Raw genomic sequence first — 27,501 nt, forward strand, 5'->3', positions numbered from 1 at the left:
CATAACATAAAGTGAAGAACATACCTCATGTCAGCTACAATAAAAAATAATGATAAATAAGCAAAAATTTTAAATATCTACCGAATATATATAAGACTTCAAACACAGAATGATGATGATAATGACGATGATGATAATAATAATTTTAAAATATTATACAATGATTTTTTTTTTTTTAAAATGTTATAGAAGTTACTACTAACAACATAAGGGTGGATATTTTTCTGTAGCCATTATTTTTTTATATGCTTAACTCATGTAAAAAGTATTTATTTTATTATATTGTCTGACTTGGTTGTGACGATATCACATGTCAAGTATTTACTAAGCATGATACATCTTCTTTTATATTAATGTGTGATTGGAATGATCGATAATGTTTGAAAACCGCTGCATTAAAAATATGTAATGTATTTAATAATAGAAAGAGAAATGACCAAACAATAAGGTAGAGAATTTATAAAGCTAATTTAAAATAATAATGAGTATAAAATTATGAAAATTAGAAGGTAGAGAAAGTTTTCTATTTGCTTTCCACTAATTCTAATATACATTAAAATTTTCTACGTGAAAACTCATGCATAGAGTTCATCAATTAATTCAGTCGTAAGTTTCTTAGGTGCCATTATTCTCTTGCAATTAATTGATCATCTCAACATTTGGTATGAAAACACCATTATTGTCACCATAGAAATTGATCAAAAAGGGATATATAAGGGCAGAATCTATAACAGTAGACTAACTTTGAGAAGCAGCAGTATTTGCTTAGAGCTATGATTTGTTTGCCTACTAACAATTAACAAATGACACCAAAAGTTATAATTATCAAAATACTTCTAGAAAAATCAAACTTTATAAGGAAAGAATACTTCTTCAAAATGCTTGCTCCAGATCATTTGTATCATATCTGCAAAACAAAAAAATAAAAAATAATAAGACCAACTCAACTAAGTAGATGAAACACAATACTCATAACTGATGTGTTTCTATTTCTTCTTATAATTCAAAATAGGTAATAACATTATCATAATATATATTTCTACAAGAATAAAAAGTTATAAGGAAAACATGTTTGAGAATAATTTATTCTATCGTCGAAAGAGAAAAGAATACCGTTATTCAAAATAGGTAATAACATTATCATAATATATATTTCTACAAGAATAAAAAGTTATAAGGAAAATATGTTTGAGAATAATTTATTCTATCTTCGAAAGAGAAAAGAATACCGTTCCGTCCTACAAATAATGAATCAATTATAAGAAGAAAATAAATCACAAATTCAGTACTTACATAAGAAGAATGACATAAAACAATAATGCAGAATTTCTCATGTAGATTGCTCAAATAAATTTTATTTGTCGAATATCATATATTCTTTGCAGTAAGCTTTATGCAGAGGAAATGAGTGTAAGATCAGTTATGAAGAGGAAGAGTGGTGTGTTGATTTACTACTTTAATTATCACAATTATATATATATATATATATATATATATATATATATATATATATATATAAAATATTGTTATGACCTTTTATAAACTGGCGTCTGTTGAAATTGCATTCGTTATGAGCACATTGATTGTTGCAACCGTTGCATAATTTTTTTGAAGAACATGACTTCAGAAAACAAATAACATGATATTTCGTTAATGTAGTAATGATAGAGTAATGTAATAAAATGAGAGAGAAACCCAATAAACTAAGCTGTTAATTTTTTCTTTTGTAACTGAAATAAATATATTGAGATGTAATAAATAGGATAGAGAATGGTCAATTTCCAATTACTAAACAATTTAAATGAAAAGAATGAAAGGCAAAAGGCAAAAGAAAGGAGAAAAAAGATAAATAGGATTTTTGACCAAAGAGAGGTGCCAAATCACATTTTCTATTTCCTCTTTTATATATATATATATATAGATACTTTTGTACTACTTGACTAGCACAATACATTTTTTAAATTGGAGGGATGTTGTACTGTAAGTTGTGTTATTTCATTTTTCCTGATTGTTTTTTAAATATGATATTATTACAGTAATTTTTTTATTTGTTCACATCTAAAATTGTGACATCGCTTACAAAAATCCCTGTGTACGCCACTGGTCAACAGGAGCATCGTCTTCCCATCTTTCTCACCAGCAGCAAAACACAGCACATCAAATTGGTAACCGATAATCAAGATACTCTGGCTCATTAATCACCATTAGAGGAAACAAACGAGTCAGATCATCAACATCCACGACATATTTCACGAACCACTTTGAACAATCATTCTCCGATCCAAACACATTGAGCAAAGTAGGTCGAAGTGCATTTTCCTCGATAAGATGCAATTTTCCAGCAGATTGCCCGAAATGCTTGTTTTTTCTTCCGTTAAGCCCCTCTAGGGGTGGCAAATAGGCGGGTTGGGTTGAATTTGGGCGGGTCAAGATGAGTTAGGTCAATAAATAGGTTATTGTCCACCCCAATTCAAAGTGTACTTGAGCTAAGATGGGTTGGGTCAAGATGTGCTAAACAATGGATCATAGCTCAACCCGTCCAACTTGACCCATGTTTTAGAATCATGCTCATCTTGCATAAACAAAGCCTTTTATCTTTTATACACTTATGTATAAAAGGTAAATAAATACTATTAGTATTTTGAGAATAATAATATTATTTTCTTAAATAACAAATTAGTATTTAAAATGTGTAAGTTGAAATTTTTTTTGCGGGTGGGGTGGGGTGGGGTGCGTGGTGCAGAAAAACTAAAAAAAAAAAAAATTAAAAATACAAAAAGAAAATTGCGGGGGTGCGCGGTGCAGAAAAACGAAAAAACAGAAAATTAAAAATATAAAAAAAAATAAGTAAAAAAAAAAAGAAGTTGCGGGTGGGGGGGTGGGTAGTGCAGGAAAAAAAATTGTGGTGGGTGGTAACTAAGTAAATTTCTAGATAAGTTGGGTTGAGATCCCTTTGTTTTGGAGTGAGCTTCATGGGTTGTATTTGGGCTACTTCATGGGTAGAATGGGCTATAAAAAATAATAGATTAACTTGGGCTTAGCCTAAATAGACTCATGAGCTAAAATATTGTAGCCTAACCCATTAATCTTCAGACGGATTGGATGAGTTTGGGCTCAAATTGCCACCCTTACGCCCCTCGGGAATAGAAGTACTAGGCATTATTTTCACACTATCATTATCCACGTCAAAGCACACAAAAGCTGAATGATTAGTGATCCAGTAAACATTCCTTAATGGTGTCCTTAATGAAGCTTAATGGTGTCCTTAACTTCATGAGTACTTCCCCTTAAGAGTAAATACAGCTCTAATTAGTGGCTAACTGTGCACTTCCCCCTTCGTTCGAGGCTCGCCCTCGGGCGAGGCACTATTAAAATGCTCTGAGACTGACACATGGGCTTAGTTTTGTAAGAAACATCTGATTGTACGCTAAACACATAACGCCCAATTCTCGGGGCTCGCCCAACAATTCTTACTCAAATCATGTGTCAATTTTCCTAATTAGCAGCATTGACCTTCAAAATTCTTTAACAAATAAAGGATTAAAGGTTTATTCATCTATAGGAATATGAAGATTGAGAGTAACTTAAATAACGAGTCATAATATTGCATATGTACGAATTCAGAACACCATGAGGGTGAATATAATTTGAACATTCTTCTAAATAGATACCCAAAATTTATGTTTCCACTTGCTATTGGCCTTAATGTCTTAGTTCTATGTCTCTCAAAATTATTAAACTTTTATTATTTTGCTATTTGAAAGCAATTTTGTATTTACTCATGAAGGAGTAATATTTTAATTTATAGTACTGGTGAAGTTTTTAAGAAGGTAAAATTTTAGTTTAATAATATTTATTAAGAAAATATGATTTTCTTATTATTTGGAAGTTAATACGTTATAGTTGTGTATTTCGTAGTAACATTAACATTATTGATAGTTTATGCTATTAAAAATTCTATGAGTAATTATTTATAATTTTCTTAAATTTTTAATGTGTTTTTATATTTTTATATTATTATGTTATTTTATTAATTTATAAATTAAAATTTTTAAAGATTTATGGTGCTTACGCCCCTCCTCGCTTCATAATTGGTAAAGTGCCCACCTCACGCCCCTGCCTTTTAAAATATTGTTCATTACAGTACCAACTAGCGTGAATGAGCCACGAAATGAAATTTTGTAGTCTAACAATTTCGAAAAAATTACAACAATTTTGCACATTTTTTTTCAATGAATAACCAGCACCTTCCCACTTTTCCACAAAATTAATTTTATCACATTTTAGTGTTGAACTATGTGCGAATTGCTTGGAAATACAGATGACAGGAAGGTGAAATTATTGGCATTGAGTTTTTTTGGTAACAAGGGAACCTCAACCACTATCCTTTGAGAGCGCACAAGGTAAACCCAGCTCTTATGTAATAACCCGCAAACCACACAGGAGGATAGATAGGCAAGTTTCGTGCGACGGGCTCGATAGAGAAGGTATGCAAGTGGTTTCGAACTTTAGATCTCCCATTTGAAAAGTCCATTGTTCAACCAACTCGGTCACCCCAAAGGGTTTATTGGCATTGAGTTATGACAGATCACTTGTCATGTTAGGATTTTGCCACTCTGTCAATTTCATGTCAAAATAAGAAAATTAATTTACCGTGTAAGAAGCATAGCATTCAAGTCCTCAAACCATATCTTCCTTTGCATAACATGTACCAAAGCACTACATAACCTAAAGTTTGAAAATGTTACCTTGTACACTTATTTCAATATGGGAATTGGCATCCAATTACTCACAATTATTCACTGTTCCAGTAAATGTGAACCAAATACTACCAGTACGTGAATCCCAACTCCTAATATTCCTAGCAAATTTTCCGACTATGAACGAAAAAAGGAATTGGTGCTTTCAGTTTCGCCACTTTAAACTTAAAAAGGGGTTATGTGGTAGCGACAAATGTGGAATTACGTTATAGTTGATGGTAGAAGAAAATGACAGAACCAAACTCAAGACTGAAAAAACGGACATTACAACATATGCACCAGCTTCAACTACTATTCATCTTCTCAATCATATCTTATCATGTTCGTTGGCTCGCTCAAAACGTACTTCGGTAGTTCATATTTGGTACCTGCAACAAAGTTTCCTGTTAGCACTTTTGATGAAACTCCTTTGCGTGATCAAATAACCAGGAAAATAACAAAAATATTTCGTTATGTTTGCGATTAGTCTAAAAATAGTCCTTATAAGCCGGGGCCTACGCCTAACACCATCACTCCGCCATCTCCATGCTCGTACAACCAAACTGTTGGCTCTGATACCAATTATTGGGCTAAAATGGCCCAAAGATACTCTTAACAAGGTGTGATATTGTCCGCTTTGGTCCAAAGCTCCACGGTTTTTCCCAAAAGACCTCACACCATTAAGAGCATCCTAACTCCTTATAAATAGTTTCCTTTTCTTTTCTACTTTATACGTGGAACTTTGTTCATACACACTAACATATTTGCTGCTAGTATGGTTTTTCTTAAGAGGCAAATAGGGAGAAATGATCGAGAGACATCCATCCTGATTGTTTCTTCAATTTAAACGGTTCATCATGCTTCTGTAATTTGATAAATATAAAGAACTAAAACTGCTCTAAATATATTTTAAAGAACTATTTTAACCCAAATGCCAAAACAGAAGGTTCTTTATCATTCTCTAGATCTCCATTCAAAATCTGCTGATTGGGCTAAATTATGAATGTAAGAAGCTGCATCGCAACACATGTAATAAGTATACCTGTTTCATCGTAGCAGACGGTCATGTCAGTGTTGTGGACAATGATCCCACCACTGTCCACAATTGCTTGAGCTAGGTCCAGATCAGTTTCTGCCGCAGCACGAAGCGCATCCCAGATTTCTGTTGCAGAGTGACATAACCATTAAGTATGTCTGAATGGCTGAACCTAAGGGCTATTTGATTTTGATCTGGTTTCAATATTTATGAACAAGAGAGATCCCTACATATCCATTTGAGAAAATAGATGAATAGATAGGGCGAAGCAAGCTGAAGGAAGATAGCGTTAGCGCCCTTATTTCACTAAAGCAAGAAGGGAGAAAGTTGACTTTGAGAAAGAAACTTATATTTACATAGAGTGAATTAACAAGAACCGTAACATGTTCCTCTGTCACATCTAGGCGAATGACTAACCAAACCGCTTCAATTGAATCCGAATGACTCAGTTGTGCATATCATGTTCCTTAGTGTTATATTGGACAATTAAAAAAAAGAGAGGGAAAATTGAGAAATGACTAACCAAACAGCTTCAATTGAAGCCGAATGACTCAGTACACTTAAAGATGCAGTCATATAAACTAACTCCGGAAAGCATAGAATAAAATGATATAAGAGTATATGCAGTGATTTTTTTGGTTGTTGAATGTTGGAATGCAAATTATCTCAACCCCCTCCCTCAAAATAAAGAGTTTCTAGTATGGACTATAATTAAGTAATAAATAAAAGTGCTCTCTCTAGCAGCTTAAGCTTTTAAATGAGATGGTCATGCAATTCAACACGGCAAAGATCTTATTTCAATTCGCACTGCCACCTAATATCAAAAAGAATTTCCATATGCTTATTTAGTGAATTAGAATCAGATTCGCACATGAGAGATATGTTAAAGGATAAAAATTAATTAAGTAAATAAGAATGCGATCTTTCTAAGTTTAAACTTTTAAATAAGATGATCATACAATTTAACACATACTAACAACTGAATACAACACAGGCTCGAGCAGCCATTCGAACCTACTCAATTGGGGAGGAGCATGAGTCATTCCATCGTTCTTGATTATTTCAAATGGTTATTGTAGATGAAAGTGGAGCATTTAGTAGATTGTTTAAAATTCAAAATGCAATCTGCAAATAAGTAGGCTGAATTTGAACAGTTGTGAGATCAGAGTATACCTTTCTTACCACCATAGTGAGGAGCAGTGTCCCAAAACTCTTCCCTTAGCTGCATCAACTGACTTCTTGTTATTGGCTGTGGATGCTTCCATGGTTTTGGCTTTCTTATTATCTTTTTCACAATTCCTGTTATATGCATTTCTACGTTAGTACTTTTAAATAATCATTCAATTTAACTGTAGTTGTATGCATCAATAATTAAACACAATTAATCATCCATCTATTCTAATCCAAAACTAATTAAGGAGAATTAACAGAGGATACTAAATCTAGAAAGGACTGACTGTTTGGCTTGGCGTGAGACGATCCGCTACAACCCATGTTTCTTTTAGCATACAAATTCCGTAGAGTTAGACACATAAACCATAGTGGTTTACAAGTTCTCGAAAATTGTTAAGAGTTACAATTTTCCAAAAACTGCAATGAGATGTAAGAAAATAGCAATAAGGAGTAATGTAGGGGAATGTCACGAGGTTGAAATACCATACTACGACTATGGATAATATTAAAGAGGAAAGTTCAGTTGGTAGTTGGGCTCTGAGTTGCTTTCTCGTGAGTACGCCCATTTATGCCATTAGACTAATTGAACAATGGCCAAATTTACATGCACCTTGGAAAAAAAAATAACAACTTACACGCATATATATTTACACAAAACTAATGAATGCAAGACATGTATCTTTCATACACACATTTAATCACGATAAAGTGATATGCATTTTCACTATAGTTTTTAAATATTAAGGTTAAATTATTTGATTTAATGTAAAATACCAGATTTAGTTTCACCATTAGAAATTTATCTAAGAAATAGTTATCCACATGGTTGCCAGAAGATTTACTTTTAGATGTGTAGCAGGAGGAACTTAATGTACGATTGCATAGAAATCTTTTTTTTTGTTTCTGGATAGAAATTATGTGTTACATCCATTTTCTGCATTCTTTTTAGAATAAAAATAAAAATAGGTACAGGATAGATATACTAGTAAATGTACACACCACCTCCCCTTATTCGCTAATTTCCTAAGTAGCACAATTTGTTTTAGTGATTCACAAATAGACCTGTCATCCATCATTGTAGAAGTGAAAAAAATAAGGTAGAGGAACTTTTCTTTATTTACTAGTGATTATCACGTTAAAACTGTCATTGGTTTTAATTTTTAGTTCGGTCAAACTTTCAACAAGCTCTCACTTTTTGCATTGCCGACATCAATAACAAGGTCTAATTCGGCAATAGAACAATAGAAGAGTTCTGTTCCAATGCCAATTTTACTTCTGACTGCACTGATATTAGAGTTTTAACTTTTATTTATACATACATAGCGTAAAAGAATCACGCCACTTAAGATAAAATCATAACAGACATGACGTTTTGGGTTAGTAACTTGAAAAATAAGTTATACCTGAAAATGTAACTGGTGTGTGCGTATGTCTGCATGTATTAGTGACAAATAACACCCTACCTAATAAACAATACAAAACTTTCTTGCGAAATTCATAAAATGATAGCCAAGTATTAATAAATGAATTCATACAGTATACGCAGTCAATATTCATCTAATACACTTTCTTGTGAGTCGTTCTCTCACCTGCTGGCTTAATTAAGGGATGGGGATGAGGGTTCTCCACAAGTTAGCACCAAGCTGTGAAGTTATTTCGTTGAGCATTTGATCATCAAAAATATCACGGCTGTCAGTTTTCAACATCAAAATTCACATGAACGTCTCATCCTTTTCCTATTACTTTCACTCACCGGCAATACGTACACCACTAATTTAAGATTTTTCCTTTCTCTTCTCTTTCTCCATAAGAGTAAGAGAAAATCTGTGACTGGGACCTATGCATCCTTAACATTTTACACATGAAAAGTGAAGGCCCGCTTTGTACTACAAAACAGATAACTCGACTTGCTTCCTTTAGTATTAGAGTTACAACTTGCATGACAAAAAAGGTACATCTTTAAAAGCACGTCCCTCGCTTATAAAACTAAATCCTTAGTGGCCTATTCATGAATAACGCGGGAAAGAGTCTCCGTACTTGCTCCTCATGTTGTAATGAGCATATTTTGGATCCTCATAGTTTACTGGTTTCATTTCAGCAGGTTTTGCCTCGACTCCTGCCTCTAAACCTTTGTCTTGTCGTCGATGTTTGGTTCTTTCTTTCTGGCTTTTAGACCTCACGTGCCCATATGGAGGAACTTCACCTGAGTTCCCGTAGTATTCTGCATACTCATGTCGTCTAGAAGACCTGTGCTTGGTTGACAAGGTAGGGTCTTTAAAACTACTTGACCTAAGCTTGGTGGGCTTTCCCTCGGGAAATTTATCACCGACAGTTGGGACCTGTCTGCTCTCAGAAGCAGGCGCTGGTGCCCTCTGCTTTTGGACTAACGGGGGCTCAACTTCATCTTCAGCCATGATGAGTGAATCTTTCAATGGAGTTAGTCCAGGTCTACTAAAGCTCTTGTGTCTAACGTGCAGTGGAACGACATAGCCAAAAAGGGAACCCAGAGCCTCTACTGCAAGCTTGGACAAATCCCAGACAAGCTGCCCAAATGATGGCCATCCTGCTTCCTGTTCTTCTTTAACAATTTCAACAACAGGAGTGGGCTTCTCCTTGATTAAAGAAGGTTCCTGTTGATCCACTTCCGCCTGTACTTGCTGCAATATACACAATTAGGAAACAGCTTGATTAAACAAGCATATCGTTTCATATAAAGTACGAAAAATATTAACAATATGTTTTTGAGGCCATGTCAATCTTGTATGCAATTGTTGAAGGATAAACAACTAAGTGCATGTCCTATCAGAGTCTTGGAAGTATGTGGGCCGGAGTAACTTTTAATCTTTATGCCAAGACGTAGTTATAAACTGAAATGACGTAATATTTCTAGGCAATCACAGATTTTCCGAGAAAATACAGCCTCTATTTAATTTAAAACTCCACGGACATTTTACTTGATCTTGAAAGGCATTCCAATGTTTCATTGGTCAGCCAAGAATATGAAAATCAACCTGTGTTGTTCGGATACTCTAAAATACCGCCACACCCGTGTCAGATCCTCAAAAGATGCATTACGTTTGGAGGATCCGACACACACATGGCAGCATTCTTGGGGGATCTGAGCAATACAGAAATCAACAACTGACCAAGAAATCGATGCTTGAAAAATATTCACACAACTGTAATGCAAGAAAGAAGACCATGGATCAGAATCACCCACCATCTTGGAGCCAAATCCCTGCTGGAGAATACACGCAGCATATCCTATTAAAATAGCACCAATAACCATGACAATATCTGCCACAAGTATAAGATGAAGTTAGAGAGAACTTAACGGAACCATCTTAATGCAATTCAACGTATTACCAGGCTGACCAACCAGTGGTAAAAACCTAAAATTACACAAACAGGAAAACTTAATATAGTTAATATTCTGTAAATCCATCCATTAATTGGTCGGTACTGATATGAATAGTGTAAGTCTAGTTGGCATTTTTCTCTTCTCTTAATGCCATCTTCACATCATCTTAACCTGGAAGCCTTCGCCTGTAACCAAAGCGTATCGTTCCCGCAACCACTTTGGTACTTTGTTTAAAGCTTTTTTAAGTTATGCAATTGATTTTTTGAGGGGGGGGGGGGGTTGTTTGCCTTGAGCTTACATTGAAGTAGCGCCTTTGGAATATGAGTAGGGCTCCTAAGTAGCGCGTTCGTGGAGGCACCCCGAAGGAAGAGCAAAAGGAAGGTTGGGTGCTTGTGGGGCGAGGAAAAACCTCGAATAGGAGGGGGCAATGCTCTGGATCTTCCCTACTTGCAGAAATGAATGGATCAGAAAGGGGCTTGGTTCTCCATTTCCGGGCGGGGGTGAAGGCCATAAGAGAAGATTGCCCTACCGGTAAGGAAGAGGGGAAAAAGGTGTTGTCATCTATCTCGACCAGTTTCCCGAGGCGTTGGAAATCCAGACCGGCTCAGAGAATCACTCTCGCTATTTAGCCCTTCGTTCCGCCAACAAAGAAGTCATCCTTGACGATTTCCCATTTCTTCCCTGTCGAGCCGCCTCTCTTCGTCATTCGATGCTTCCGCCTTCCCTTTCTATAACATACCCAGGCGCCCTCCTTTCCAATCACTAAGAGAAAAAAAAAATCTCAATCAAAGCCTCTAAGTAAAGCTTTGTCTATATTTTTCCGGCCCCAAGGGAGTTTATTCGACCCATTCCCCAGTCTGCCACACTGCTCAAGTAAGTGTGCGACTCCGGATGAGGACCTCCTTCTCTTCTGCCCACTCTCCGTTCACACGGTTCTCAAAGCAGAGCAGGAAGGGTGGGCAGCAGGTACCACGAGCCCTCGGTCCCACACATCTATCCAGAAACAAGTGTAGTTCACCGGTTCCACCGAATGCTCTTATCTCTCGGCAAAGATTGTGTGAGTGTGCAGTTATGCTTCGGATGCTTCACCATAGAATAGATCGATCCAGTTCCCGTGCTTTTCCGGTGCACTCGCTTTATATCTCCGACACACAATAAAAGGACGCGGTGGGAAGGAAGCAGCCCTAGCCTCTGTCCGTCCGATCATTCCGCTGGCATCTCGCATTCACGCCCCCGTTTGACTGCCGCTCTGGGATGTAGTTGTAGATAGGTTAGTCTTAGTGGGTCGTTGGCTCCACCTGTTATCTCCTTCTACGACATGCTGTTGTCGTCGCCATATTCCATATGTCACTTAGTCATCTCTGCCTCGTTGCGGGTCAGCACCTCCGAAAGAAACGGAGGACTTCATTTAGTACCCCGCGATCGCCCTCTGAGTGATTAGAATAAGGTAAAGCTTGAAGATAAGTTTTGTACTCAATTAATTTCTAAGTCCCTCTAATCGGGTGGGCGCCGGCCGGTTTTTCGACCAGATCCCTCTAAAAAACGTACGTGTGGGTCTCTCCGCATGCGACTCACACCATTCGAGGTGGCCCAGCCCAGCATTCATTCGCAAATCCTGTAATGAAATTGAGACTGCTCAACCTCGAAAGCTAATTCGCGTGTAGGCAGCGCTGTCTGTCGTACCGTTGACTCTATCTATTCATGGAATTTGCTTTATTTCATTTTCTATTTTATATAGGCTCGCTCCCTCTTTTTCCAAGAATTCATCCACTTCCCTTTACTCCATAGGGCCTTCTCTAATAGGGAAAAGCCTTCCATTTCCGTCAAATGACCCGGCCTCCCCTGGCTCTTCCACCGTCCGGGCTCCCTTTCCTCCCTATGGTATGCTCCCCCGGCGCAGGCCTACCACGCTTCGCGCCTGCGGCGTTTTCGCCAGACGGTCTTTGCCAGTAGTGCCATCCTCCCCGCTGGTTGTATGGGTTGTCCCTCGCTGCTGCGTTCTTTTAAGCTATATATTAAAGGAACAAATGTAGTTGAATGGAACAGCATGCGGGTTACACGTTCCATTGTGCCGAGATGTGAGGTGCAGGTGGTGATGATCACCCCGGGGTATGCGCTAGCTCCCTTGACAAGCACTTCAGAACCCGCCAACACTCGTGAAAACCCGGGTCGGTCGATCCTCCATTCATCCTACTACTATCCCAGCCAACAACCTGCTAACCCTAAGCTTGCAAGCACCTTGGTCACATCTAAGTCCCTATTCTATTGTTCTATTTGGGACGGAAAGAAAAAGATCTGCCTTTTGCGGGAAGAATCGCTCGAAAGCACGGGATGGGCCTTCCCTTCCTTTACGTCATCCACCACCCTGTCCTATCCACTCTCCCCAAATCTCTACTCGTAATTTGAAGAAGAAAGATAAGGAAATCCAATTAGAGATAAGCTGCCCATGAGCATCATGGCATAGGTAAAAGGGAACGAGGAGGCAAGCCCCCCCATCTTGTTCTCTTTTTCTCCTTGAGTCGGATGAATCGAGGGTTCCAAACCTTCCAAAAGTGATAGGTATGTGTTGTTTCTTGGCACTCTCTTAGACTGTCTATCCCTTTATACCTGGGTATAAAAGCCAGAAAGAAAGTAGCTTCTTTGATATGGTTCAGTAAATAGGAATCCCAGTAATACAGTAAACATTGGAAGAACATAGGAATATGGGTCCATATAGGAATGAAGAAAGGGCATGATAGGCTAGTTTGATTCCAAGCCAAGCAGCAGGGCATGATCAGTCTTATCGGGCGGGGAATTGCATTCGCTAATAGAGCTTCCTACGATCGCACCCTAGGAGAGTGCAAATGGCAAGTTGAATGGTCTGGTTCCACTTAGTAGCCCAAATCCGCCCCTTTAACACGCAAGTACGCTTTAGCTACTAAGCTTCGAAACAACCCATAGGCTTACTTCGAAGTAGGAGCTTGAACTCAAGTATTAGAATGAGTCTTATTAGGTTTTCCCTGGGGGAAGGCTCCCCCCAACCCCCGTGAGTCCCGTCCTGCCCTGCCTTGAACTAGAACTCGGAAACCAGGACACATAACTATAAGAGAGTAGCTGCCAAAACAAGCTCCCTAAGGTCGCACCTAAGATCCGAAGGAATCGCTTGAGAACTAACTGCATACCTGAAGTTAGCTTGTGTGCGCATAGCGTTATCTTATCTTTGAATACTTCCTTTAGGCGGCTAGAAAGATGTTATTTGTGTGGTCCGTTCTAGTGACAGCATTTCAATTCTATTGTATTTATGTAGGAGCCGTTGTTTTTGCTTTGTTTGCCGGATTGGTACGCTTTCTTTTCTAAAAACCCTTCTCTCATAGGTCGTTACATTTCAGGCCATTTACGATCGTTTAAAGGGCCTTATATTATAAAGTATAAAGAAAGTCAAGATTGTTCTTGCGGAGAAAAGCCTACTTACTTGCTCTTGCTGCTTTTAATTTAAGAGCAAGTCGGTCTAGCTTCTTACTCTTTCACCTTTCAAAGAAGTCGAAATAGAAAGGGGTAGGAAAGATCCCGTGTACCTTGTTCAAGTTGTGGATGTCCTTCATTAGCTTTGAGTTCATTGTTGTTCTTCTGGTTCTCCTTTAAAATGGGTCGTGGTGGAAAAGCCCCAGCCCCCCTACATGCATTAAGCGACGACGGCTCAAACGAAGCAAACCATTTCTCATAAGAGAATAGAAAATCACAAGAAAGATTTGATCAAAAGTGACTAGAAAAGAGGCGGTCGAGAAGAAATTAGTGGAAACTATATTGATTGAGTGCAATTTATAAATTAGGAAAGATTAGACAGAATCCTACCAATCTAAATCAAAGTTTCCAACAGTGAAAGGTTGCCCCTGTCGGCGGGTTGCTTAGGTCCATGTAGTCCAAATATCCGCTAAGGAAAGAAATCCAAGCTTACTTTTTGCGAAAGGGAAAACGGCTTTCTGTTAGAGAGTGATCGAGAGATATTTTCAGTTGGGAGCCATTCTTTTGCAACTAGGAGACATTGTTGTTATGTTTTCCAGTTATGAGCCATTGTTGTGTGGTCCCTTTCGAGCGGTTCCTTCTTTTCTTTATTCGATGATTTAAAGGCGACAACTCTTTTCACCAAGGAATTGGGGCTTAGAGCTATGAGCTATAACACATACGCAAGAAGGAAGAATGCCTTAATGGACGTGTATGCTAAGGAAGGGGAGTCGCTTGCTTGTTTGGTGTGTTTGGAACCGGGTTGTTTAAAGCTACCCTTTCTTGAAGAAAGAGAACCTGGGCCCAGGTCTTGGGACCTAGCTTTCATCTGTCTGTTAAAATGTAATGCTATACCTTTGTACTTGAGAATCGGTTGGGTATAGCGAGAAAGAGTTTGACGATCTAGTTACATATCACATAAGATGGGTACTCCCGATATTGTCTTGGGAATTTTAAGTATATATAGCAGCGTACTGGACTCCATCTACATAAGTAAAAGCATTCAAGAATCACTTGACAGTTTTTATTCCAATTTTCCGACTCTCATCTTGTTAACTGACTTAACTGCAATACTTATCCAAAGACAGGACAAGTTGAAAGAGCTTCGGTAGTTACACTTTCTTCGCGTAAGAAAGAGAGTTTAGAGTGACATACAAAGAACCTTAGATAAGGGGATTCCTCCCATTGACTGAAGTTCAGAGTCAACCTTCCACACAAGGCAATCTTCTGATAGAGGGGAAGAGGCAGAGCACAACCGATTCTGTGGCACAAGACGCGCTGGTATTGCAAAGGCAGGAATGAGTTCACAATGTTCGAATAAGCTACTCGACCGACTAAAGCTAAAAGGAGAAAGGGAGATGACTCTAGTTGTTGAGTACCCTGAGAAAGGTACCAAATCGACTTCTAGTTGTAGCGGATCTTACTTACATTGGTTCTAGCACTTTCTCTTGGTTCTATTTTTGAAAGATCTTTCCTTGCTCTGAGAAATGTCCGGTTTAACCAAAATCATCTCGTTAGCTTTTAGAGTCATCCCGGAATCTTTGGCTTATGCCATGTGCTCCAAACTTGAACTCAACTTCCTTTTTTCACCAACATCCGCTTCTCACTCAAGAAACTGGTGAAAGTCCTTTCCCTTTGCTGCAGCTTTCACAGTCCCACTCCTCCTCAGACCAGACTGGGTTGCATTGTCGTACCTTCATACCTTCGCTCCGATGTCCTGTCTTAAGGTTCCCCCGAGCTACTTTATTAAAGCAAACTTTTGCTCATCGTCTGCGTCTTTAGTCGAAAGCTATTTCTTTTATGATTCCTTCTCTCACTTCTTGAAGACTTTCTTTTTCATTCAATAGTGCCTCTCCTATAAGAGAAGGAGCTTTCTTCACCCCCTACGTACGGCAGGCCCTTCTTCAAGAGTGCCCTTTCTCCAGCCTCCAATCGTCTCAGAAGAGAAGACTAAGCTCAAACGAATTGCAGTCTACCCCGGCCCCTCCTTAGTGACTTTGGTCAGGAAAGGGAATAAGGTAATAAATAGAGCTTCGGCTCAGAATTAGACCTTCTGTAGACGGAACTTCAGACTTCTGGATAGGCCTGAGAAAGCCTAGACCAAAGGTGCCTAATAGCCTAGCCAGACTCATCGGGTAGGGAATCCCATCCTCAGCGAAGCCAATAAGCAAGTCCAAGTCCATGCAAGAAGGCCCACTGGATCTAGCCAAATTCAAAGCCCATCAAAGACTCTCCTACATGAAAGGATCTGAGTCCATCCAAATGATATTAAACAAAATCCTATTCTGGAAAGAATGGCAAAGTAAGAGATTTAAGTCTGCTCAGAGATTTCATATCTCTCCCACGAGTGATTCATCCTAACAATTATCGATTAGGTTAAAAAAGTGCCCCTACACATGCAAAAAAACTAATTAAAAGGGCAAAAGAGACGAATGCCAAAGCATTAACTGAAGAGGGGGGGCAAAGAGATATTCGCATTTGACTTTTTCTCCGCCTACTGACTGCTATTCGGCTAGATGCTCCTATTTCTTATTCGTAGATCGTAGATTAAGATGTTATTAGGTAATAAAAGTCAGTCCTTTCATTCCTTCCTGAGAATAGATCGCAGATGAGGAATTCTTCCGCTACGACCCTTAGGCGAGCTAATCAATCCTGCTTTGCCAAAAAATCCCTCCCCACTCTTTTATTTATTGACTTTTGGGGTAAGAAGCATCCAATTCCATGTCTTAAGCATGATTAGGGTTAAGGGAAGGATTGCAGCTAGATAGTAGGCGGCGGGGGAAAGCTAGCTGAAGATGCATAGAATACCTTGTTAGGGAGAAGCCGATTCGCCACTTTAAGAAAGTATTTTCGAACTAATGCCACATCTTCTACTTCGATAAAGTAGGTGCAAAAGGAAATAGAAAGTGTTAAATACTTTTTTTGCTTGGATCTAGCGAGACATTCTTATAGAGCAGGGGAAACCAAGGTGACAGGCCTTTTTTCCTTTTCCTCTCTCCCTCTCGCTCTTCAACTTTTTCTGATTGAGCCCAAAAGTCAGTCTTTCAGTAGAGAGTTTTTATATTTTTGAAGGATACATTTGGGTAGGTTTTGTTTAACATTCCAATACTACCTTGACCTATCACATGTTTAAAAACTAAAGAGCTTGTGAGTAAAATAAGTATCTTATATGGACTAACATACTAATTGATATACTTCTAATGCTGGTATGCTCACAGGGACATCCATGAAGGACAACAAGCGCAAAATTGGAGACAACTAAGTTCTAAACTAATATTAGTTAACGGATGAAGGCCAGCAGCCGAGATGCATTCTCAATTCATCTATAAGAACCCATTTTAATGTCAGGCACATTCATATTTAAGATGCAGAATTAGTTATCACCAGAAAGTGCTCAATGTCCCCCTGAAATGAAAACGTGTCAAAATGCTGCTAGAGACTTATAACTCATCCCACCACGTGCTTTTTGGCACCATAAAATTCTCCAACTCCAATGATTTTAGTCTAAAATTCTCGGATTGAAGTAATATTTCAAGCCAAGCAGGAACTTAAACCGAATGAAAGTGGCCAAATCTTGACACTTTCTTCAAGAAGAAAAACAATGCATTCACATTCATTTTCTCATACCAAGTGGACATATCAGATAGATATCAAGGATATTGAACAATTATATATACATATCATATACTATTCATAGTATCTCAAGATCAAAGAAGTCAACTATTCTAAAAGGATTCAAACCTATGGTTGACACTGAGCTGTCCTGGTAGTCACAATCCTCCTGGCTGAGAGAAATTTGCCTAAGAGCAGCATTTCCTCGATCAACAACAACTAATGAACAAGTTGGCCGAACATATATAACATCAAAGTCGCTTGAGAATTGTGCATCCTCACTAGGCCCATCCCTGTATCCTGGAACATTAGACTTTCCTCCAGCAATTGTTGTCACACCTGAAAATAAGAAGGAAGCTCAAGAGACCTTTACTGATACACAAGATATTTCAAACATTTTCCTTTTTTGCTTTCCGTACATAAGTAAAGCACAGCCAATCGCCTATGCAGTAGCTTCATCCTAGTTTATTTCTTGACACATAAAAGTAACCCAACGAAAATTAATGAAGAATGTTATAAATATATGCCAAAGAAAATCAAAATGAAGGCGAGATGTCATGAATAAATAAGCACCTGCTTCTCCAATCTTCCTAATAGCCAAATTAGCCGTATCAGCAACATAAATATTTCCTTTGTCATCCATGGTAACTCCTTTTGGATCTTTAAAACGAGCATCACTTGGCTTCCCGTCCACATGGCCAGTGTGACCTTGAAATGAACCAGCAACCAATCTTGCTCTACTATCTGCACAGTCATTGGATTTAATAAGCAAAAAGAATATATATATATATATATATATATATATATATATCAAAAGGAACTGTAGTAATTTAACCAAAGGGCAAGAAGCTTACACTGAGATAGCGGGGGAGTTATTCGAACAATTTTGCTATTAAGAGCATCAACAGCAAAGAGTTCACCATCATGTGAGACACGGATCTTATATGGAACAACACCAAGTTCATTTCCTTCTACAACAGTTTCAACTAAGTAGCCATCTTCGAATTCAAGAACATTCCCATCTGTAACAACACAAAAGACAAAGAAAAATTAAACATCTCCTCCTACTATTACACAATAACATGAACCCACAAATAAACTAATTAAGCGAATGTGCAATATAAATGCTAGTATTTAATAATGGAGTTTACCTGATTGGGGAGTTTTAGAGGTAGACCTAGACCATTTGAGTAGAGAATTCAAGTGCTTTATCAACGGCACTAAGTTGCAAAAAATCACAAAAACAATAGAACCATACCCATAACATAAACAAATTAGCCCAATTCCAGCATCAAACGAAAATAAAAAGGAAATTAAATAAATTATAATAATCAGAACATGGGTCTTACCAGCAGGGGCAGCAGCATGTACCTGAAATTGAAAATAAGCAATAAAAAGAGCTATTAAAGTGAAAAATAAAAGGGAATTTCTCATGCTCTTAAAATTCCCAAAGAGGACAAAGATCAGAACAAACGATGAAAGCTTCTTTTTTGCTTTGGTAAATTTATATATGGATCTATAAAAGTGCACAAAAAAGGTACAGCTACATGTTGTATGTTACAGCAGAATCACATTGATTTTGCTAAGCATAAAAGCTTAAGCTGAGCTCTCAGTACTGTTTGTTCAGTTGTATTGGTAAGTGCAGTACTTTGAAGCTTTGAACAGTTTTGGGAAAATATAGCGAGTGAGGCAGACAGCTTTTTTTATTTACTTTTTGTTTTACTTTAATTAGGTTTAGTGGCTTTAAAATTCCATTTTTTAAAAAGAGAAAATGCATTTATCGAGAGGAGTGACGGAAAAGAATTGGTGAGTGTAAAGTTTATTTTTCACTTAAAAAAAGTACTTTTACTTATGAAATGGAATAATATTTGAATTCTTTATGCTAATTGCATTGCTAAAAATCGTCGTTTCACGCGCCTGACTTTATTGTTGATGAGGCCCAATATTAATGTGGACCTCTAAATTAAGGGCCTTATAGGGAGATTTACACATATATGATCATTTCAGGATGCTATGTTTGTGACTGTTTAAGTTTTTACAAGAATAGGTTGTCGAGACATAACTTGCTCAAAGTTATGTCGGAGTGAAGCAGAGTTTAGTCCTGGCATAAATTTAAAAAATTAGTTCAATGTTTTGCCTATAAAACATTTAAAATCGGAGACAAAAATTTAAAGAGATTGTTACACATTTCCAAATTTGTTTACTTTTTTAGCCGGTGTGTTAAGAGATTAGATGGACAGCTATTTAGGTTAATTCTTCAAATTTTAAACTGTCGGAAGATTTGCAGTCGTACCTTATATTTGTGTCACCTTTTATCCAGTATCGTATTTTTTAAAATTATTGATTTGGTAGTCATCTCACAAAAAATCCGTAATAATATGACTATTACACCCCTGACAAAAGATATAAAACGATCTCCTCTTCTCCTCTCAACAACTTTATAAAAAAATCAAAAACTTGTCCAGATTCATCTTCAGAATCACACTTGCATGAAGTTGTTTCACCTTGAAGCTAAAACTTCATGCTAATGTAGCATGGAGTTGTTTCATGTTGAAGCTAAAACTTCATGCTAATATTGTTGGGATTTTAAGCTCGTGTAGCTTAAAGAGAGTGAATGAGAAATGGAGGAAAAATGAAATATTTGAGTTTTCCTTGGGAAAGGGACATTGTCCCATATCAGAGGAAGAATAGGTTTTTGATGGGTATATATATAATTGCTCTTCTTCTAGCTCTTAAAGAGTTAAGAAGAAGGCAAGCCTCGCGCCGTCGTCGTCGTCGCTCGCTCGGCTCGGCTTCGGCTTCGGATTCGCCCGTTTTCTTTCCCGGATTATTTTAAATACATTTTTCCCGCAATATTTCAAATACCCATTTTCCAACAGCCATGGTTGTTTCTGAAAGGTTGCAAACCTTTTCAGAAACAATGCCAGCAACTCTATATATATAGAGTTTGAATCCCAGAATCTTTCCTTACGAAATTTTCTGAGCTTCTTCTTCTTCTTCTTCTTCTGCACAATATTTTTCAGTGTGTTTTACGACCATTGAGTGGTTCGCAGTTCATCAGAGTTTTTGGTACCAATACACTGGTGAGTTAAATCGTTCTATCCTGGGAGGATATATTCCAGTGCCTCTGGTACTTGAGGGGAATAATTTCCTTAAGGACACACTGTGTATTCAATGGGCTTGATTTATTCCTATTTTATTTTTTCAGAATTTATTTCGTTAAACAAGTATTACTAACTTTCTGTTTTATTTTTTCAGAAAGTTTAATTGTTTATTACAGCAATACAGAATTATAACATTCTTAAGGAAATTATTTTATTATATTCTGTATTTTGTTTGTGGAGATTAAAACCTGTGTGGTTTTCTACTCCTTCTGAATTTTACTATTCTGATTTGAAGATATAAAAACTTCATCAGAGTATTGAAATTCGTAAAACGATTTGAAGAACATAAAAACTTCATCATTTTTCTGTGAAACAGTATATAAAAACTTCGGTTTTATTTATTATACATACTGTTTTTGTTAATAACAATATTGTTTACTGTTCTGATTTTGCCATTAATTGAACTCTTCTGTTGTTTACAGTGAGAAATGGCAATTGATAACGAAAATTCTTCTACGACTATTGCGGCAACGACAATAGCCTCGTCAAGTCGGACTGTTGTTCCACCTGCAGAGAAACCGTGGAAATTTTTCGGAACCAACTTCAAAGGATGGTAGCAAAGGGTGTTCTTCTGGTTACCACACTTGGTATGCAAAAATTCACTAGTGAAGAACCTCCAGTGCCTGATGCGGACATGCCGGATAACGAAAAATTCATGATTGCTGAGGCGTGGAAGCAGGCAGATTTTCTTTGCAAAGGCTATATCTTAAGCGCTTTAGAGGATGACTTGTACAATGTGTACAGTGCGATGAATATTTCAAAAGAATTATGGGACGCACTTGAGAAGAAGTACAGGACTGAAGATGCATGCTTGAAGAAGTTCGTGGTTGCCAAGTTTCTAGACTATAAAATAATAGACAGTAAAACTGTTGGAACCCAAATTCAGGAGCTTCAACTTATTTTTCATGACCTTATTGCTGAAGGTATGGTCGTGAATGAAGCATTTCAAATGGCTGCAATGATTGAAAAATTGCCTCCTTCGTGGAGAGATTTCAAGAACTATCTTAAGCACAAGCGCAAAGAATTGAAGTTGGAAGATCTTGTGATTCGTCTCAAGATTGAGGAAGACAACAAAACAGTCGAGAAGAAGCCTCGTGGAAATTCAACGATCATGGGAGCTAATATCGTTGAGGAGACTGCTCCAAAAAGTAAGAAGAGAAAGAGGTCTTCTGGACAGACTAAGGAGCAGAACAAAAATAAATTCAAGGGCAACTGCTACAATTGTGGAAAAACCGGTCACAAAGCCCCTGATTGTCGTCTCCCGAAAAAGTATAAGAAGAAGGGACAGGCCAACATAGTGGAGAAGAATGATTACATTGATGATCTGTGTGCAATACTTTCGGAATGCAACCTAGTTGGAAATTCAAAGGAGTGGTGGATTGACTCTGGAGCCACTCGACATGTTTGTGTTGTCAAGGAAGCATTTGCGACTTACTCTACTGCTGGTCCCGAAGAAGAGCTTTCCATGGAAAATACTGCAACAACCAAGATTGAAGGTTATGGGAAGATATTCCTGAAGATGACTTCCGACAAGGTGTTAACGCTCAACAACGTTCTTCATGTTCCTACTATTATGAAGAATTTAGTTTCTACTTCTTTGCTTGTTAAGAATGGATTCAAATGTGTATTTGTTTCTGATAAAGTTGTTGTAAGCAAGAATGAAATAAATATTGGAAAGGGCTACCTCACAGAGGGCCTCTTTAAACTAAATGTAATGGTTGTTAACAGTATGAATAAAATTGCAGCTTCTTCTTATTTATTGGAGTCAAATGATTTATGGCATATTCGTTTAGGACATCTCAGTTACAAAACCTTGCAAAAGTTAATTAATTTAGAAGTGTTGCCTAAATTCGAGTGTAATAAATCAAAATGTCAAATATGTGTTGAGTCTAGGTTTGTAAAACATCCTTATAAGTCTATTGAAAGGAATTCAAATCCTTTAGACTTAATTCATACTGACATTTGTGATATGAAGTCGACACCATCTCGAGGTGAAAAAAAGTATTTTATTACTTTTATTGACGACTGCACTCGATATTGTTATGTTTATTTGCTTAATAGTAAGGATGAAGCAATTGAAGCATTTAAGCAATACAAGAATAAAGTGGAGAATCAATTGAATAAAAAGATCAAAATGATTAGAAGTGATAGGGGTGGAGAATATGAATTTCTATTTGCAGAAATATGTTCGGAATATGGAATTATCCATCAAACTACTGCACCTTACACACCTCAATCCAATGGAATTGCGGAAAGGAAAAATTGGACATTAAAGAAAATGATGAATTCTTTATTAATAAGTTCTGGATTACCGCAGAGTTTGTGGGGCGAAGCTATCCTTACAGCTAACCAAATACTCAACAGAGTACCCCACAGCAAAACGCAATCTATTCCATATGAAAAATGGAAAGGAAAAAAACCCAACTTGAAATATTTTAAAGTGTGGGGGTGTCTAGCAAAGGTACAAGTTCCTTTACCTAAAAGGGTTAAAATCGGACCAAAACCGTTGATTGCGTTTTCATTGGATATACTACAAACAGTAAAGCATGTCGGTTTTTGGTTCATAAATCCGATAATCCCGAAATTCACGTTAATACGGTAATGGAATCAGATAATGCTGAATTCTTTGAAAGCATCTATCCGTATAAAACTGAATGTGAGTCGTTAAGTGAAAGACCTAAACGACCTCGGGAAGAACCAAAGGAAAATAGTCCAAGTATAGAAGATCCAAGGCGTAGCAAATGTCAAAGAACATCTACTTCCTTTGGACCAGATTTTGTGACATTCTTGCTTGAAAATGAGCCTCAAACTTTTAAAGCAGCTATGTCATCTTCTGATTCAGCGTTTTGGAAAGAGGCAGTCAATAGTGAGATTCAATCAATTTTGGATAACCATACATGGGAATTGGTAGATCTTCCTCCGGGAAATAAGCCTTTAGGTTCGAAATGGATCTTTAAACGGAAAGTGAAAGCTGATGGCACTATTGACAAATATAAGGCAAGACTTGTTGTCAAAGGTTATAGACAAAAGGAAGGTCTTGATTACTTTAACACTTACTCGCCAGTAATGAGGATAACATCTATTAGGGTGTTAGTGGCACTAGCGTCCGTGTATGGTCTTGAAATCCATCAAATGGATATTAAAATAGCTTTCTTAAATGGAGAATTAGAGGAAGAGATTTACATGGAACAACCTGAGGGTTTTGTGGTAACTGGTAAAGAAAAAAAAGTGTGCAAACTTGTTAAGTCGCTTTATGGACTTAAACAAGCACCCAAACAATGGCATGCCAAATTTGACCAAACAGTGTTGGCAAATGGGTTTAAAATCAACGAGTGCGACAAATGTGTTTACATTAAAAACACTCCAGGTCATGAAGTCATTGTTTGTTTATATGTTGATGACATGTTGATAATGAGCAAAAACATGGCAGATATAAATGCTACTAAGCGCATGTTGGCTAGCAAATTCGATATAAAAGACTTAGGAGTTGCTGATATGATCTTAGGAATCAGAATTCACAAGACTCCACAAGGTCTAGCATTATCACAGTCTCACTACATTGAAAAGGTACTTGACAAGTTCAAGTATTTGGATTTCAAAATTGCCAAAACTCCAATTGACTTGAGTTATGCACTTCAAAAGAATGAAGGTGAAAGTGACTCACAACTGGATTATGCAAGAGTATTGGGAAGTTTGATGTATATCATGAATTGTACACGACCAGATATAGCATGTGCTATTAGTAAACTGAGTCGGTTTACAAGTAATCCCAATCACATACATTGGATGGCAATGAAACGAGTTTTGGGGTATCTCAAACATACCCAAAATTACGCTTTGCATTATAACAAATATCCCTCCGTGATCGAGGGATATAGTGATGCAAATTGGATCACTGGATCATCTGAAGTTAAATCCACGAGTGGATATGTTTTCACAATTGGGGGTGGAGCAGTGTCTTGGAAATCATCCAAACAAACGTGCATCGCCCGTTCTACAATGGAATCTGAATTCATAGCTTTAGATAAGGCCGGTGAAGAAGCTGAATGGCTCCGGAATTTCTTGGAAGATATTCCATTTTTGGCCCAAACCTTTGGCACCTATTTGTATACATTGTGATAGTCAAGCGGCAATAGGCAGGGCATGGAGCATTATGTATAACGAAAAATCTCGTCATATACGACGGAGACACAATACCGTTAGACAACTACTCTCTAGTGGTGTTATCACAATTGACTACATAAAGTCAAGAGATAACGTGTCGGATCCACTTACAAAAGGCCTATCTAGAGAGGCAGTTGAAAGATCATCAAAGGGAATGGGGTTAAGGTCTAGGACAAGTCATCATGACAGTAACTCTACCTAGCAGACTGGAGATCCCACGAGCTAGGTTCAAAGAGATCAAACAAAGTTATGAATGACGGTTCAACATTGTCAAATAACTCAACCCATTCTCGTGATGAAGACAATGTTCAGAAATCGAGGTAAAGCATTAAGGCTTTTTGATGAGTCAACAAAGCTTAAAGGTTTTTTAATGATTTGCTAAGTCTGGCAGGATATGACCAGATAGTGTGTCTATAGGATTACACGTTTAGAAATCACCTATGTGAGTGTGAAATGTAAGCCGCTTCAAGGGGAATGAAAGTAAAGGCCCATTCTCTAAGCACTCATGAAACCAGGCGGTGTTCATGGCTGAAACGAACACAACCGTGAGAACCATAGATGGTTAAGGATTGATTGTGTGACTTATGTTGTCTAGGTATACAACAAAGCTCGACGGTTCAAAGATATCAAATCTACCGATTGACCGAGTATATCCGATATAAGTTCACTACGGAAAGTTCAAAGGGAAACCTACTTATCCAGATGCAATTAATTCTTGCATGTAAAACACACACGCGTCCGTGCATTCCTTTATTTTATAGCCATTCCCCATTCATATGGGGGATTGTTGGAATTTTAAGCTTGTGTAGCTTAAAGAGGGTGAATGAGAAATGGAAGAAAAATAAAATATTTGAGTTTTCCTTGGGAAAGGGACATTGTCCCATATCGGAGGAAGAAAAGGCTTTTGATGGGTATATATATAATTGCTCTTCTTCTAGCTCTTAAAGAGTTAAGAAGAAGGCAAGCCTCGCGTCGTCATCGTCGTCGCTCGCTCGGCATCGGCTTCGGCTTCGGATTCGGATTCGGTCAAAGATCGATTGATTGATTAATTTTTTTGGACAAAATTTTTTTCAATTATTTAATTAATTAATTAAATAATTAACGAAAAATTCAATCCAGAATAACCCATGACCCGCGACCCGGTTCGGTCAGGCCCGTTTTCTTTTTCGAATTATTTTAAATACATTTTTTCCGCAATATTTCAAATACCCCTTTTCCAACAGCCATGGTTGTTTCTGAAAGGTTGCAAACCTTTTCAGAAACAATGTCAGCAACTCTATAAATAGAGTTTGAATCCCAGAATCTTTCCTTACAAAATTTTCTGAGCTTCTTCTTCTTCTTCTTCTGCACAATATTTTTCAGTGTGTTTTACGACCATTGAGTGGTTCGCAGTTCATCAGAGTTTTTGGTACCAATACACTGGTGAGTTAAATCGTTCTATCCTGGGAGGATATATTCCAGCACCTCGGGTACTTGAGGGGAATAATTTCCTTAAGGACACACTGTGTATTCAGTGGGCTCGATTTATTCCTATTTTGTTTTTCCAGAATTTATTTCGTTAAACAAGTATTACTAACTTTCTGTTTTGTTTTTCCAGAAAGTTTAATTGTTTATTACAGCAATACAGAATTATAACAAATATAGCATGAACTTATTTCACATTGAAGCTAAAACTTCATGTTAATGCATGCTGGAGTTATTTATCCTGCAGTATACAGTTTTGCCATGAATTTTATCTGAAACTTCAGTCTAAACATGCTGAAGTTATTTAGTTCATTTGTTAAAATTCAGTCTAAACATGCTGAAGTTATTTAGTTCATTTGCTAAAATTTCAAACTAAACATGCTTAAGTTATTTAGTTCATTTGCTAAAATTTCAGACTAAACATACTTAAGTTATTTAGTCCATTTACTAAAACTTCAGACTAAACATGCTTAAATTTTTTAGTTTATTTGCTAAAATTTCATACTAAACATGCTTAAGTTTTTGTTTTGTAGTATGTAATTTTTTAATGAGTTTTTGCCAATGCATGTTGAAGTTATTTAGTTCATTTGCTAAAATTTCAAACAAAACATGCTTAAGTTTTTTAGTTCATTTGCTAAAATTTCAGACTAACCATGCTAAATTTTTTTTTAGTTCATTTGCTAAACTTTAGACTAAACATGCTTAAGTTTTTGTCTTGCAGTATGTGATTTTCTAAAGATTTTTTGCTAATGCATGCTGAAGTTATTTAGTTCATTTGCTAAAATTTCATACCAAAACATGCTGAAGTTTTGTAACGCAGTTTACAGTTTTGTCCTGAGTTTTATCCGAAACTTTAGTCTAAACAAGCTGAAGTTTTTTAGTTTAATTGCTAAAATTTCAACCTAAACATGCTTAAGTTTTTGTCCTGCAGTTTGTCAATAGTCTTTTATTAAAGAAGGGCAAAATCGTCTTTTTAAAATGCTTTTAACAAAAAAATAGATACGGATGTAAATTAAAAAATAAAATGGGTATAAGTTAAAAAGAGGCGACCAAATAGGCGCCCCATGCAATTTTTACTATACCCGTTTTTACTATGCAATTTTTACTATACCCGGAATTCAGGGCCACTCCGCTCAAAATGAAGTTAGGACCAATTTGAGTGTCCTTGGGCTGAATTTTCTCATCTTTCTATCTTGATGATGATTGAAATAACAATCCAAACGTGTACAAAGGTTGAACCACAAATGGATGCCTGGACATTGAAAATCAAATGTGTACAAAGGTTGAACCACTATAACGGCGGAGCTA

General features: G+C 37.2%; 2 protein-coding genes and 1 pseudogene across 2 annotated transcripts; 1 reads left to right on the top strand and 2 right to left on the bottom strand.

Moving 5' to 3' along the window:
- Window positions 1-4,677: 4,677 nt before the first annotated feature.
- Window positions 4,678-7,429, bottom strand: LOC104100143 (uncharacterized). Its single transcript, XM_009607312.4, has 4 exons — window positions 7,233-7,429; window positions 6,949-7,074; window positions 5,782-5,901; window positions 4,678-5,128 (listed from the first exon to the last, which is right to left on the bottom strand). The coding sequence occupies exons 1-4, from the start codon at window positions 7,306-7,308 to the stop codon at window positions 5,064-5,066; spliced, it is 387 nt and encodes a 128-aa protein (XP_009605607.1). The 5' UTR covers window positions 7,309-7,429; the 3' UTR covers window positions 4,678-5,063.
- Window positions 7,430-8,442: 1,013 nt separating this feature from the next.
- Window positions 8,443-19,047, bottom strand: LOC104100142 (uncharacterized). The gene is made up of 7 exons (XM_009607311.4): window positions 18,751-19,047; window positions 18,553-18,621; window positions 18,256-18,423; window positions 17,975-18,145; window positions 17,531-17,740; window positions 10,169-10,245; window positions 8,443-9,605 (listed from the first exon to the last, which is right to left on the bottom strand). Exons 1-7 carry the CDS (start codon window positions 18,833-18,835, stop codon window positions 8,955-8,957), a joined length of 1,431 nt encoding a protein of 476 aa, XP_009605606.1. The 5' UTR covers window positions 18,836-19,047; the 3' UTR covers window positions 8,443-8,954.
- Window positions 10,765-11,746, top strand: LOC117277712 (uncharacterized; annotated as a pseudogene).
- Window positions 19,048-27,501: the final 8,454 nt, after the last annotated feature.

This window comes from Nicotiana tomentosiformis, chromosome 7 (assembly GCF_000390325.3).
Source record: "Nicotiana tomentosiformis chromosome 7, ASM39032v3, whole genome shotgun sequence".
In the NCBI taxonomy this organism is placed as follows: Eukaryota; Viridiplantae; Streptophyta; class Magnoliopsida; order Solanales; family Solanaceae; genus Nicotiana; species Nicotiana tomentosiformis.

Coding starts and splice junctions, on each gene's coding strand:
- LOC104100143 (XM_009607312.4), bottom strand. CDS start 7,308: ATGTGTCTAACTCTACGGAATTTGTATGCTAAAAGAAACATGGGTTGT. Junction 7,075..7,232: donor GTCTCACGCCAAGCCAAACA/GTCAGTCCTTTC, acceptor TGCATATAACAG/GAATTGTGAAAAAGATAATA. Junction 5,902..6,948: donor TCACTATGGTGGTAAGAAAG/GTATACTCTGAT, acceptor ACTCTGCAACAG/AAATCTGGGATGCGCTTCGT.
- LOC104100142 (XM_009607311.4), bottom strand. CDS start 18,835: ATGAGAAATTCCCTTTTATTTTTCACTTTAATAGCTCTTTTTATTGCT. Junction 18,622..18,750: donor ACATGCTGCTGCCCCTGCTG/GTAAGACCCATG, acceptor TTTGCAACTTAG/TGCCGTTGATAAAGCACTTG. Junction 9,606..10,168: donor AGGGATTTGGCTCCAAGATG/GTGGGTGATTCT, acceptor TGTATATTGCAG/CAAGTACAGGCGGAAGTGGA.